Source organism: Hemiscyllium ocellatum, chromosome 6 (assembly GCF_020745735.1).
Source record: "Hemiscyllium ocellatum isolate sHemOce1 chromosome 6, sHemOce1.pat.X.cur, whole genome shotgun sequence".
NCBI lineage: Eukaryota > Metazoa > Chordata > Chondrichthyes > Orectolobiformes > Hemiscylliidae > Hemiscyllium > Hemiscyllium ocellatum.
The window spans coordinates 20,276,510-20,292,222 of NC_083406.1; the positions used below are offsets into that span (position 1 = coordinate 20,276,510).

At 44.2% G+C, this 15,713-nt stretch overlaps 1 protein-coding gene and 1 pseudogene across 1 annotated transcript in view; both read right to left on the reverse strand.

Moving 5' to 3' along the window:
- kpnb3 (karyopherin (importin) beta 3) overlaps positions 1 to 6,707 on the reverse strand; it is a 62,407-nt gene extending 55,700 nt beyond the window's left edge. The window contains exon 1 of the mRNA XM_060825863.1: positions 6,587 to 6,707. Within this exon, the coding sequence (XP_060681846.1) occupies positions 6,587 to 6,667 (81 nt within the window). The 5' untranslated portion in view covers positions 6,668 to 6,707. The remainder of the gene's footprint in view (positions 1 to 6,586) is intronic.
- Positions 6,708 to 7,575: 868 nt separating this feature from the next.
- LOC132816617 (10 kDa heat shock protein, mitochondrial-like) lies at positions 7,576 to 9,075 on the reverse strand (annotated as a pseudogene).
- Positions 9,076 to 15,713: the final 6,638 nt, after the last annotated feature.

The following is a 15,713-nucleotide window of genomic DNA, read 5'->3' on the forward strand; positions in this document are numbered from 1 at the left end:
GAACAAACTGAATTACAAAGCCTCTCGTATGTAATACAAAGGGTCTGCTTGGAATGAAGCAAAGCATTCTGTCTAGTTTGAGGCTGGCACCATAATCTAGGCCAACGCTCCCAGTGCAGTATAAATGAGGTGTTAGAGGTGATATCCTTTGCATAGAAAATTACACTGATGCCCATTTGCTGCATACAGTGGGACAGCATTATAAAAAGAATAGGGATTTCTTAATGTACTTTGTAAAATAGTGGTCCCTCAGCTAATATTGTCTAGTAGATTAACTAGTTCTGAAGGACAGTTAGTGACCCAATACATTAATTATGCTTTCTCTCCACAGATGCAGCCAGACCTATGATTCTTTTTCAAAAATTTCAGTGTTTATTTCCAATTTCCAGCAACCACAGTTCTTTGGAATTTTGTTTAGGTTAACTAGTTATATTCACTTCATGACGATAGATTGCTGATATAAAATATCTATTAGTATGCTCTCATTTGAAATGCAGGTCACCACGTGAGTTTAACATTTTCACCAGTAGTATTGCACAATGGGTAACTGATCAGAATATTTTCTGCCTTGAGTTTCAGTCAACAATTGTGACCGTCATAGGCTTATATGCTGTCCCTAACCATCCTGGTGAAGATGAGGATGAGCAACCACTGCAGTCTAACTGGTGCATGTACACCAACATTGCTGTTCATGGAGACTTCTAGATTTTGACCCAGGAAAGTGAAAGAACAGTAATCTCTTCCCAAACCAGGATGATTTGAGCACTAAAGGGGAACTTGGCTGCACTCCCATGCATCTGCTGCCATTCTCCTTCTAGGTGGTAGAGGTTTCTGAAGAAGCCTTGATGAGGTGCTGTGGTGTATCCTGTCATCCCATTGCAGTGGAAGGCATAGCTGTTTAAGTTGGTGGAAGTGAGGAAAAGCTTTGTCCTAGATAATGCTGAGTACCATTGTGGCTGCACACTGAGTATTCTACCTCAGAGTATTTTGTAGATGCTTGCAAGGTTTTGAAGAATCAGGACATGAGCCATTCAACTCAGATTGCTCTAAGCTTGACCCAGCCTTAACAGTTACAGCAATTCCAGTCAATGGAAACCTCCACAAATATTGATGATGGCAGGAGCTTCAGAAATGGAAAAGATCAAGTGTAGGTATTTAGATTCTCTTGATTATTAACTCTAGTGCGACTAATTAAAACCTAGTATTACATAGACTAAACAAACCATCATGATGAATGAGCAATCTGCCACAAACAGCCAGTCTACAACAGAAGTACCATGGCTCTACTGGTAGGACTGGTACCCAAGTTGCAAGGTTGTAGATTTCAGGAGCTTCAGCACAAAATCAAAGCTGACATGGCAGTACAAAACTTCAGAGCACCTCTTTGAATTAATGATCCTGAGAGGATCTTGCCGCTCTCCAAGTGCTGCATGGGAGTGTCAGTCAGGGTTCTGGAGTGTTGAACTATGACTGGCATTGCATAATTTGAAAATAAATCCTACTATTATTTAACCTTTTAAACATGTTGTCTCAACTTCAGTTAAGTACAACCAATTTAAGGAAAGCGTACAACATCCTTCTGAAAGGATGGGGAACTGGCCAGATTAGCGAATTAAGACCAGTCTTTCAACTTGGGAATTGGATTCTAAACAGTGAAACTCTGCTTGGGTTACTGAAAGAAAACCCACAACTCTGTTACCATTTTGACAATTTTTCACAAAAGTACCAGGTGAATGAATCTAAGGAGGGATAACCATTTATAAAGTATGGTGTAGCACAGCATGCTTATCTGCATTAAAGGAGAGGTCATTCAGTTCTTTGCTCAACCCCACACAATCTTAAAGCAGACTTTATGCACATTTTAGCTATCCGCTACAGCATTTCTCACACCTAAATTAAATGCAGACTCAGACGTATTTAGGACAATCATATTCCCACAACCTTAAGACACCCTGCAGGACAAATATAGCCTTACAGACAACTTTAAATGGCAGAAGTTGCACTACACTAACGTATTGGAAACAAATTGATATTTGAAGTTGTTTTCATAGCCTAATCCCAGAAGTGCCATTTACAATAACCCTCAAGAGAGGTGTAATTTATACAAATTACAAGTCCCACAGCACATTATATGTAAACTCTATGAAATGAGAGCCAAATATCACTCCCCAGATAGTTTTCTTTTGAAAACAGGCAGTCTATGATCACATTATACAAAACTAAAATACAGATATACTTCTCAGAGGGGAACAATGGAAGGTTAATGCCAATTTCACAATGCTTAAAGGGCAAACAGAAAATAAATTTTAAAATGACAACTTAGTTCAATTTGCACATTTCGTTTTCTATATTTCGAAATACTCTTGAAGGTAAAAACTTGGATTTCTATGGGACCTTTCACAACCTCAGGCTATCCTAAACCGGTTTACAGCTGGTTACTGACAGCTTTTATTTATACAACATCTTTCTTAAAGCATCACAAAGCATTTCAGAGTCATCAAGATTTGAATTATATAATGCAATATTGGACAAACAGAATAGAATTCCTACAGAAAGAGGTCACTCAGCCCATTGATTTGGCACTGACCTTCCGAAGAGCATCCCACCCAGTCCAAAACCCCCACCCTATCCCCGTAACCCAAATTTACTATGGCTAATTCATCTAACCTACATATCCCTGGACGCTACAGGACAATTTAGTGTGGCCAATTCACCCAATCTGCACATCTTTGGTCTGTGCGAAGAAACCCATGAGGAAAATATGCAAACTCCATACAGTCAGCATGTTAAAAATCATACAACAGGTTATAGTCCAACAGGTTTATTTGGAAGCACTAGCTTTTGAAGTACTGCTCCATCAGGTGCACAACCACCTGATGCAAGGAGCACTGCTTCAAAAGCTAGTGCTTCCAAATAAACCTATTGGACTATAACCTGGTGTTGTATGATTTTTAACTTTGTACACCCCAGTCTAACACCGGCATCTCCAAATCATAACAGTCAGCATGCTAAGGCTAGAACTGAAACCAGGTCCCTGGCACTGAGAAGGCAGCAGTGCTAACTACAGAGCCACTGTGTTGTGTCTTGACGAGAGGTTGAGAGAGTGAATTCCAAAGCTCAATACTTTGGCCGTTTAAAAACTTTATAGAATCAGTGTGAACATTGGGGCATGGACAGCCTCACACAAAGCAACTCACACCTTCAAAGATTTTATCTGAGACAACATGGCATCTATTTTTAAAGTTCACTTAAGAATGTAACTTTAAAAAAAATGAAAGAACCGAAACCAACATGGTCATTCTAAAAGATCAGAGACTTAAACAACCCAGGTCTTTTTCAATGTATAATTTCAGTTCCAACACACTGCAAACCTTTGCTATGGACTGTGTCTTACGATCTTATACTCCACAACCATCTGAATGAAGGAGCAGCACTCCAAAAGCTAGTGCTTCCAAATAAACCTGTTGGACTTTAACCTGGTGTTATGAGATTTTTAACTTTGTATACCCAGTCCAACACTGGCACCTCCAAATCATAAGAACCTTTGAGATGCATTCATTGTTGCAATGCAAAAAACACAATAGCCTATTTGTGCACAATAAGTTGCCACAAACAGTCATATAATGATATATCTGTTTCTGTGATGCTTGCTGAGGGGTGAACATTGACCAGAACACCAGGCAGTTCTACCTTGCTATTCTTCAAAATAGTGTGATGCTATTTCTAACACTCACCTGACAAGATGGGTCTTTGGTTTAACATCGCATCTGAAATACTGCACCTGATTGTGCAACACTCAGTACTACCCTGTGAACAACAGCCTCGATTTCTATGCTCAAAAGTCTGCAACAGGATCCAAAAGCATAACCATCATTGAGCTATAACTGATACAGCAGTCTTCCTTGTAGAAACAACCCTCAGTCCTGAATACTCCATCAGTACAAATTAAAACGACCAAATGATACATCAAGTTCTGAGCAACTTGTCAAATAGAATATAGTCAAGAGCAGAGGCTGACAAGTCTAATGATTCAGATATGCTGGCCTATGTAGAACCAAAGCATTTTCCTCACATTACTTGAAGATATCATCACTGTGGTATGGTCTCATAGGTATCACCTTCTCTTCCGTTAATTGAATCATGTCACCAGCTCCGATCTGCACACTATGCTGGTGTCCATAGGAAGCATCACATCTAATCCTATCCTCACTAACCTTCACTGATACATGAAGCAAGAAACAGCCTTTAAAATGACAAGACTTTAAATCACATCTGTCCTTCTGAAAGCAATCACCTTCCATTAACAAGTAATAGCTTCACAAATATAAAAGGTAATACAAGAATACATAAATGGTGGTTAATTAAACAAATCCATTAAATTATCAACTTATATATCACCATGAAAACCTAAGATTTCTCAGCACCCTTGAAAAGAAAGTTGTTAAAAGTTAAGAACAAATATGCAAGAATATGAATAGGAAGATTTTTATTCACAGAAATCTTGGTAATGTAAATAAAAGCATCAAATGAGGCCCTGTATTTTTAAAGTTTCATTTAAAACCTTCCAATACCCAAACAGATATGAAGCACCAGATAGAGATAATATTGACATTTGAGCTTACAATTCATTGAAGGGTCTCTATTTAATCCACCCAACAAACAGCTATTCCAATGAAGCTGGCATCCCAAACACAAGTCATCTAGCAGACAGGAAAAAAGTCATTTGGCTCATTTTTTCCACATTTGTTCCTTGAAAAAGCTAACCAATTAATTCTACTCTTTCCAATAATCTTGTGTTACTTCCTTGTTGAATATTTAATCAATTCCCATTTCAAAATTATTGAATATTATCCATTCTTTCAGACAACACATTCTAGAATATAGCCAGTACTTGGCCCATACCCTTGTAAACCCTTTCGGTTCATGTACCCATCCAGGTGACTTTTAAATGCTGCAGTTGTACCAGCCTCCAGCAATTCCTCTGGCAGCTCATCCCATCCATGTACTAATCACTGTGTGAACAAGTTTCCCCTTTAGGCCCCTTATAAATCTTTCCCCTCTCAACCTAAACCTATGCCTTCTAGTTCTGGACTATCCCATCACAGGGAAAAGATCTTGTCTATTCACCTTATCCATGCCCCTCATGATTGTATAAACTATGAAGCATTCCTGATGAAGGGCTTATGCTCGAAACGTCGAATTCCCTCTTCCTGAGATGCTGCCTGGCCTGCTGTGCTTTGACCAGCAACACATTTTCAGCTTAAACTATGATAAGGTCACCCCTCAGCCTCAGACGTTCCAGGAAAAACAGCCCCAGCCTTTTCAGCCTCTCCGTAAAATTCTTCAACCCTGCCAACCTTCTTGCAAATCTTTTCTGAATCCTTTCAAGTTTCACAACATCCTTCAGATAGGAGGGAGACCAGAATTGCGCACAATATTCCAAAAGCGGCCTAACAAATGCCCTGCATGGCCACAACATGACCTTCCAACTCCTATACTCAAGGCAAATGGGACTAGAGTACGTTAAGGATATCTAGTCGACATGGATGAGTTGGACCAAAGGGTCTGCTGCCATGTAACTGACTCTCCAAAAAAATCCCTGAATTTAAAACAAAACTGCTCATCTTCCACTTGTTTGTTTGACATTTTTTTAAAAAAATCTATATCAGCTTGTCGTTGCCTCCCCTGCCACTACAGTCACAATGTCACAACACAGGAGGCCATTCACTACATAGGGTGTGTACTAGCTCTCTGCAAGAAGTCAGTTACACTCTACCATCTTTTCCCCACAAGGTTGTATGTGATATTTCTTAGGTGCTTATCCAATTTACTTTTGAAAGTTACAACTGAATCTCCCTCTACCAAAGCTTCTCAGATCCAAATAAACTGTGGCATAGAAAGATTTCTCGTGTCACCTTTGAATCTTTGGCAAACCGCTTTAAAATTGGTGGCCCCTGTTCTCAATCCTGCTGCTCATCAGTATAGCTTCTCCCTATTGATTTTGTCTACACCACACGTTTTTGAACACCACAAAAATTCTCTCATCCTCCTCTTCGAGCAGCCCCAATTTCTTCTAATCCATACAACTTGGAAGTCCCTCATTCCTGGAATCGTTTTTTCCCCCCAAATCTTTGCTGCATCACCTCTCAAGCCTGCATGCCCTCCTTTAAGCTGAAATTCCCAGAATGAGAGAAGTTTAATACTCCAGCGATTCAGGGCAAACAAGCCTCTCCTCATTTACTCTATCCTGATTTTGAACACCTTTATCAAAATCACAACGCCTCCTCCCCACCTTAATCTTTCCAGCTGCAAGGGAGAAGATTCGCAGCTTCTGCTAATGTTTTAAGAGGCAGGCGCATAGAGATAAGCACATGGGTTCAGGATTTACCGGCAAAGGCCGGCTACACGTGGGCCGCTGCCTCCACCCCCCCGCCCCATCCAGCCCTTCGCTGGGGAGACACTCCTTCGTCAGGGCCCAGGGAGTAGGCCAAGCTCTCTCTCTCTAAAGCCTTACTCGAGTGGTGCCTCCTGCCCCTGCACCAGCCGGAATAAAACAACGGTGAAGTAAAGAGACTGCCGCAGTTACCTCGGCCTGCTTCCTGACAACGTTGTCAGGGCTCAGGAGATTGCTGAGCAGGAGATAAAACTGCTGCTGCTGCTCCGCCATTGCGCCGAGTGTGTGTGTGAGAGAGAGAGAGATGGAGGGAGGAGGGGGGGAAGGGAGAAACCGGCTCTGCTGACCTTTGACACCTCGCGGGGTGCGTGGGCGGGGCCACTACGCCGTGGACTCTGACGTACAATGCGTGCCCGGGTGACTGGCGACGAACTGCGCACGCTCAGCCGGGCGCGTGACGACACCTCAGGGGCCGGACGCCGGCTGACGGCGCTGCGCATGCGAACCTCCGCTTCCCCGCCAGCTGCAACCAGAGGGCGGGGCGGTCGCCGCGTCCTCTGATTGGTCGGGGTGGGCCAGAGCGCCTACAGTGACGTCGCAGCCATTCAACAAAAAAAGAAGAGACCAAAGCGCGGGCGCGGGAATTGCGATGATGTAATTATGGTTCACTCAGAGCGCGGGAAATGGGTACTGCAGCTTTTGAATGAATGGTGCGTCTGCCACCTGGAGGTCCCAGGCAGGATATGTTAATGAAATGTTCAAGCAAAATACTGCGGATGCTGTACGTTTAAAACAAATTGCTGGAGAAACTCTCAGTGTTCTGGCAGTACCTGTGGGAAGAGTTAATGTTCCGATTTTAATTACGAGGTGGACACATTATTTATCCATGGACTGATCAGTAAAAATGCAAACAGAAATGATAGACCTTCGCTCGCCAGTGGAAATCAGTTGCTTCAGCCTGTCAATGTTCACCACCAGAACACAAGCTATGATTTAAACAGAAAGTGCTGGGTAAACGTAGAAGGTCCTGCCAGTATCTGTGAAGTGAGAAACAGCTAAAGTTCTGACATTTTCAGACCTCAATTGAGTAAAGCTCAAAAATGGTATTCAAAGGCTGAGACAAAAAGACAACCTTTTCATGAATGGGCCACTTTCTTAAAACTGAAAATGACATGCAGTATTCATGATGTGTATTTTTCAAGAATATTTCCATCTACAAATAAATAGTAATCTATCATCCAAGACAACTTCAGGCCCTCCACATTCTGGGATTAGAACTGTTTCACCAACTTTTATATTACCTGGGTGGGTGTCATTATTCTTTACTCATTTGCCAGGCCTGACTGCTACAACTGTTGCCCTGGGATTTTTCTGGAAGTATGAAGCCACCTTTTATTACCTTCTCTGCTGCAATCCTTTCCACCAAATCAGAGGGGCAGAAACCTTTGAAACGCTTAACCTGCCAGGCCTGCTGCTGTTTATACAGGGCACTTGTTTCATGCAGTTACTGTTATCTGAACAGGTGAATTTTGATGGCATTCTCACTCGTCTGCCTGCTCTCACCCTGACCAGTAATTATTTTAAAATGTTGTGTGGATTGGCAGCTTGCACTGTCATTGTAAATTTTTTTGCACTCCTTCAAATGTGTGGCATTTAAGCAGAACAAGACCTGTGCAGTTTCTTCCCAGGCTGCTGCATAACTCTGCATACACTCAGAGAAATATTGACACTGACCCATCTTAGCTTGGCCACCTATACTGTTCCAAATGGAGCTCAATGTAATATAGGCGTTCACTTTCAATTACAAATAGCACTGTTTTCTGGATACACTTAACATTGAGTTCAACAATTCCAGATTGTAATCTCTGACCCACTCTTGCATTTTTATTACTTTTCCTGTTTTGTGTGCTTTGTTTTTTGGATAGCAGCTGATGAAGTAGCCTTTTTCCAATTCACACTCATTTTTTGCTTCCATATTTGTGTCTTTTCATTTCCGCCCAATTTTGCCACACAGCACCATCCCCTTACTCAACACCATATCATAGAATCTCCCATTTGATTCCCCTCCCATTTTTCACTGCTCATTTACTTGCTCATCAAAATCTGTGATGCCTCCAGCTTGAATCCAGTTCTGACAAAAGGCCACAAAATGTTAACTGTCCATGGTAAATATCGGTAGGAGTGACTATCACACAGCCTTTGTAGGGACAAAGACCTGCCTTCACATTGAGAATACCTTAAATTTTGTTATCTGCCATTGTCCTGTACTAAATGGACTGACTTTGAACAGATCTAGCAGCTCAAGACTAGACAGCTATGATGCACTGTGGGCCATCAGAAATTGAATTGCACTCTAGCACAATCTGCAACCACATGGCCCACCACACCCTCCACTCCACCAGTACTATCAAGCCAAGAGAGAGAGATCAACACTGGTTCAATGGAGAGTGGCAGGAGGGCATTTCCAGGAGCAGACAAGGCATACATAGAAAGTGAGGTGTGATGAAGCTACCAACAGGACCAAACAGCATAAGCTGCAAGTGATATACAGAGCTAAGCAATTCCCCAATTGATGAATCAAATCTAGGCTTTACAGTCCTACCACATCCAGATGTGAATGGTGGTGAACAATTAAACATTAGCCTGCAGTAGTGGGTTTCTGCTTGCTTTGCAATGTGCATGTGTTTGCATTAAAGTAGTGCCTATGAATAGCATGTCATATTTGCTTCAACTTGCAAATAATTTATTAGCAGTAGGAATTGCTGTTGGCTGGGACTTTTTTTCCTGGAGTGTCAGAGGCTTGTGTTTATAAAATCATGAGGGGCATGGATAGAGCCATAGTCTTTTTCCCAGGGTAGGGGAGTTCAAATCTAGAGGGCATGGGTTTAAGGTGTGAGGGGAAGGTTTTTAAAGGGACCTGAGGGGCAACGTTTTCATACAGAGTGGTGCTTGTATGGAATGAACTGCCAGAGGAAATGATAGAAGCAGGTACAATTTGAACATTTAAAAGGCACCTGGATTGATACATGAATAGGAGGGTTTTAGTGGAATATGGGCCAGATGCTGGCAAATGGGACGAGTTCAGTTTAGGATATTTGGTCGGCATGGACGAATTGGACTTAAGGGCCTGTTTCTGTGCTGTATAACTAAATTACTCTAAACAATAGACTGGAGGAGGAAGCTCCATAAACACCCCCATTCTCGGGAGATCCAAGATGGCGGTGCTCTAGGAGAATCACTTTGCTGTGCTCTGTGCTGCTACACAGGCAGGACAGAGCTAAAGCCCACCCCAGTCAGGTCATTTTGACCAACAAAACGGTAAAACAGCCATAGAACTTAAACATTTTACCTACCTTTGTTTTTGTTGAGGGGAAATGCCGAAGAAAGGAGGGAGCCCGCCAGGGGCTGGGATCATGACTCAATCCACCAATAAGGCGGGCCTGCTTACTAACCAGGCCTTGGTCGCGGAGCTCACCAAATCTTGCAAGGTGCTGGGAGGCAGATTGAGGAGAAGCTGGCCCATCTTTGCTATGCTCCAAATGCAGCTGGGAGACCTTGGGAAAAGGTTGGATGAGGTCAAATGCCGAGTCACAGTGGTGAAAGCTGAGAGTGATTCATCCAAGAGCAAGATTGAAGCCCTGAAAACAAGATCCATGGTTTAATTGATCTGGTTTTTGACCTTGAGAATAGAGACAGGAGGAAGAATCTTCATGTTGTCGGTCTGCCAGAGGGGTAGGAAGGTGAGCAACCAGTGGAATTTTTTGAGAAGTGGTTACCCGACTTCTTTATCTCAAAAACTGAAAAGGGAAGAATAAAGATTGAAAGACCTGACCAGGTCACGGTGTGGAGGCCAGGTAAGGCTAACACCCTGTGCTGGTGCTGTTCAATATTTATAAAGAGAGTCACGGAAGCTTCCAGGGCCCAGGGGAAGAATCCGAGGGTTTTCGTTTGCGAGGGCTCCAGGGTCATGCTTTTTCAAGACTTGTCAGCGGCGATGATCCGAAAAAGGAAATCCTGTGATGGCATCAAGACTGAGAGAGTTCGGGATCCAGTACTCTCTAAGGTACCCAGCAGTGCTTTGGCTTACTTTTAATGGTTCCATACACTTATTTGACTAGCCAGAGAAAGCTAGGAATTTTGTTGACACACCAACTTAAACCAGACAATTGAATAGGTACAGATAGTAGCGTTGAAAATGTGTTGCTGGAAAAGCGCAGCAGGTCAGGCAGCATCCAAGGAACAGGAGAATCGACATTTTGGGCATAAGCCCTTCTTCAGGAATGAGGAAAGTGTGTCCAGCAAGCTAAGACAAAAGGTAGGGAGAAGGGACTTGGGGGAGGGGCGTTGGAGATGCGATAGGTGGAAGGAGGTCAAGGTGAGGGTGATAGGCCGGAGTGAGGTGGGGGCGGAGAGGTCAGGAAGAAGATTGCAGGTTAAGAAGGCGGTACTGAGTTCGAGGGATTTGACTGAGAACAAGGTGGGGGGAGGGGAAATGAGGAAACTGGAGAAATCTGAGTTCATCCCTTGTGGTTGGAGGGTTCCTAGGCGGAAGATGAGGCGCTCTTCCTCCAACCGTCGTGTTGCTTTGGTCTGGCGATGGAGGAGTCCAAGGACCTGCATGTCCTTGGTGGAGTGGGAGGGGGAGTTGAAGTGTTGAGCCCCGGGGTGGTTGGGTTGGTTAGTCCGGGTGTCCCAGAGGTGTTCTCTGAAACGTTCCGCAAGTAGGCGGCCTATCTCCCCAATATAGAGGAGGCCACGTCGGGTGCAGTGGATGCAATAAATGATGTGTGTGGAGGTGCAGGTGAATTTGTGGCGGATATGGAAGGATCCTTTGGGACCTTGGAGAGAAGTAAGGGAGGAGGTGTGGGCGCAAGTTTTGGATTTCTTGCGGTTGCAAGGGAAGGTGCCGGGAGTGGAGGTTGGGTTGGTGGGGGGGTGTGGACCTGACGAGGGAGTCACGGAAGGAGTGGTCTTTTTGGAACGCTGATAGGGGAGGGGAGGGAAATATATCCCTGGTGGTGGGGTCCGTTTGGAGGTGGCGGAAATGGCAGCGGATGATACGCTGTATACGGAGGTTGGTGGGGTGGTAGGTGAGAACCAGTGGGGTTCTGTCCTGGTGGCGGTTGGAGGGGCGGGGCTCAAGGGCGGAGGAGCGGGAAGTGGAGGAGATGCAGTGGAGGGCATCGTCGATCACGTCTGGGCTGAAATTGCGGTCTTTGAAGAAGGAGGCCATCTGGGCTGTGCGGTGTTGGAATTGGTCCTCCTGGGAGCAGATGCAGCGGAGACGAAGGAATTGGGAATATGGGATGGCATTTTTACAGGGGGCAGGGTGGGAGGAGGTGTAGTCTATGTAGCTGTGGGAGTCAGTCGGTTTATAGTAAATGTCTGTGTTGATTCGGTTGCCCGAGATAGAAATGGAAAGGTCTAGGAAGGGGAGGGAGGAGTCTGAGACGGTTCAGATGAATTTGAGGTCAGGGTGGAAGGTGTTGGTCAAGTGGATGAATTGTTCAACCTCCGCATGGGAGCACGAGGCAGCACCGATACAGTTATCGATGTAGTGGAGGAAAAGGTGTGGGGTGGTGCCAGTGTAGCTGCGGAAGATGGACTGGTCCACATATTCTATGAAGAGGCAGGCATAGCTGGGGCCCATGCGGGTGCCCATGGCTACTCCTTTGGTTTGAAGGAAGTGGGAGGATTGGAAAGAGAAGTTGTTCAGGGTGAGGACCAGTTCAGTCAGTCGAAGGAGGGTGTCAGTGGAAGGGTACTGGTTGGTATGGCGGGAAAGGAAGAAGCGGAGGGCTTTGAGTCCTTTGTGATGGGGGATGGAAGTGTACAGGGACTGGATATCCATGGTGAAGGTAAGACGTTGGGGACCAGGGAAGCGAAAATCATGGAGGAGGTGGACGGCGTGGGTGGTGTCTCGAACGTAGGTGGGGAGTTCTTGGACTAAGGGGAACAGGACTGTGTCGAGGTATGCAGAGATGAGTTCGGTGGGGCAGGAGCAGGCTGAGACAATGGGTCGGCCGGGGCAGTCAGGTTTGTGGATTTTGGGCAGGAGGTAGAAACGGGCGGTGCGGGGTTGTGGGACTATGAGGTTGGAGGCGGTGGATGGGAGATCCCCTGAGGTGATGAGGTTATGGATGGTCTGGGAGATGATGGTTTGGTGGTGGGAGGTGGGGTCATGGTCAAGGGGGCAGTAGGAGGAGGTGTTTGGTGGTGGGAGGTGGGGTCATGGTCAAGGGGACAGTAGGAGGAGGTATTTGGTGGTGGAAGGTGGGGTCATTTGGATTTGTCCTACTTAAAGGAGGTCTTGTTGGGTCTCCTTTTTGTTGGTAATAAGTTGTGTTAAATTATGTTCAGGATGGACAGAGCATTTTACCTTTAGATTCTAAGTTAAGCTATATTAGGGGATCGGTGGTGTATTTATTTTTAACTCATTTGTTTATATTGTTAAGTTTCCTTCTTCTCTCTCTTCTTTTTTCCTTTTCTTCTGGTGTTTGTGGCGCAACCCAGCTGGGAGGAGTCAAGAGGGTAGGTGGGATGGCCAGTAGGGTTTTGGGGTGTGTAGGTGCCCCCTTTGAACAGGGGGTAAATTCCTCTAATCAGTGCCTTTGAAGCTTTGTATGTGGTTTTTTTCTTGGTTTTTGATAGACATAGTTTTTCCAAGTTTAGTAGGTTTATTAGTTGTAGCTGTTTTAGTCTACGTAGTTTCTATGCTCTGTAGATTTCCTTTCATTGAGGCTCAGTGACTTGTAATTCGAATTCTTCCTCTCTGGAGTCTAAATTCTGCTACATAATATTATGGCTAAAGAGATGCTTAAATAGTGTCAGGGGAGCCACTTGCTGGCCAGGAGGAAAAAGCCACTCTCCTGTCTTACAAAAGAAAGGGTGAATGTTGTCTTATTGCCGGACTCACACTTAGATGATAGAGAACATTTGAAATTGCAATTGAAATATGACCAGGTTTATTTTTTCATCTAAGAGCAGGGGAGTGGCCATACTCCTTAGAAAGAATCTCCCATTTATGCTGTTAGAGTGTCGTAAAAACACAGGAGATTTGTAATCCTTAAAGCCCTGATAAACGAGGAAGAATATGGTATCTTAAATGTTTACTGATCCCTGGCCCATCCCCTCAAATTCCTGGCAGATGTATTCTCTAAATGGATTAGCCTTACATCTCAGCATATTATCATGGGTGGGGGGGGGATTTTAATTGTCTAATAGATCCTACAGCAGACAGCTTTCCCAAAGGCCCCCTGATATCATCTTTGCGATCTAAGCAACTAAGGGATTTGTGTGCTCAACTAGGATTGGTGGGCACCTGGAGGTAGTTCCACCCTTCACACAGGGATCTTGCATTTTTTTCCAGTCCGCATAAGTGTCACACCAGGATTGCTCTCTTTTTGTCTCCTGCAGCACACTTGGGTTCGATGGTGTCCTGCACAATTGGCAATATCACTATTTCTGATCATGTCCCAGTGTACCCAGTGGTCAATAAGGTTCAATAGTAGTCAATAGTAGTCAGTGGTCAATAGTAGGTTCAGGGCACTGGTAACTGAATCCATTCATCTTTAAGGATAGCAAGTTTATTGAGTACTTTTCCAGTGAATTCAGGGCTTTCTTACACATTAATTCAGGCTTGGCCAGTAATTCATCCATTCTCTGGGAAACCGCTAAAGCCTATGCCAGGGGTTAGTTATTTCCTATTCTGCCAGTAAGGAATGGCAGAAGGGTGAGCAGCAACGTTTCCTCAAAACACAATTGAAGGCAGTTGAGAAGGCATACTTTGATAGGTCCTGACTGGCTAAATTACAGAAGTTCCTAGCGCTTCGGTCCACACTGAACTCCATGCTCACACAGACAGCTAAGAAGGAGCCTACTTTTGTAAAACAAAGGTCGTTTGAGCATGATGATAAACCGGGCAAGTACTTAGCATATCTTGCCAGGAAAAAGAGTGCCCCTCAAACCATCACGTCGACCAGGGAAGGTACTGGAAACCTAGCCTGTGATTCTAAAAGCATCAACGCAGCATTTTGGAGATTTTACTCCGAATAATACCCGTCTGAGGATGGGCAGGCTAGATGGAGTCCTTTTTCAAGAATTTGGATCTCCTGGGTGTAATACCTGAATAAGATTCTTCCCTTAGTGCCCCATTGTCAGTGCAGGAGGCCATGAGGCAGCTCCAGAGCAGGAAGGCGCCCGGTTCTGACAGACTTCCCAGTGAATTTTATAAGGAATTTATAAGCATTCTGTCAGAACCAATGATCAGTAAGTTCAATGATTCACAAAGGTCTGGCCTCCTCCCGCCATCTTTAACAGAGGCTAATATCTTACTTATCCTTAAAAAAGGAAGGTCCCGGAGAATTGTGCTTCCTATAGGCCCATCTCACTTTTGAATGTTGATTTCAAAATCCTATCTAAGGCTCTTGCATTAAGGCTAGAAATTGTAATGCCTTCCATTATTAAGGAGGACCAGATGGGTTTTATAAAGGGCCACAGATCGTCTATTAATGTAAGGAGGTTACTCAATGTGATCCAAGCATGTCAACAACGATCAATACAGGGATTAGTAATCTCTCTAGATGCAGAGAAGGCACTTGATCGGGTTGAGCAGCCATACCTTTTTTTATACTTTAGAGCAATTTGGCTTGGGGGAAGTCTTTATCAGGTGGGTAAATGTATTTTATAGTCTAGTCAGGTGGGTATAAATGTATTTTATACACTATGGCTGCTGTTCTCACCAATGGTGTGCAGTCAAGCAATTTGACAGGACTGTTCCCTATCGCTGTGCTCTTCATATTGGTGATTGACCTCATATAGAGATCCCACTATATCTGCTCCCCAAGTGGAGACAAAGTCACAAAAGATTGCATTGTATACAGATGATGTTCTTGTCTTTTTGTCAAACCCAATAGTTTCGGTACTTAAATAGTCATAGAGATGTACAGCATGGAAACAGATCTTTCGGTCCAACCCGTCCATGCCAACCAGATATCCCAACCCAATCTAGTCCCACCTGCCAGCACCTCCAAACCTCCATATCCCTCCAAACCCTTCCTATTCATATACCCATCCAATTGCCTCTTAAATGTTGCAATTGTGCCAGCCTTCACCACTTCCTCTGGCAGCTCATTCCATACATGTACCACCCTCTGCGTGAAAAAGTTGCCCCTTAGGTCTCTTTATATCTTTCCCCTCTCACCCTAAACCTATGCCCTCTAGTTCTGGACTCCCCGATCCCAGGGAAAAGACTTTGTCTATTTATCCTATCCATGCCCCTCATAATTTTGTTCATTTGATACGATTTGGCATTTTTTCA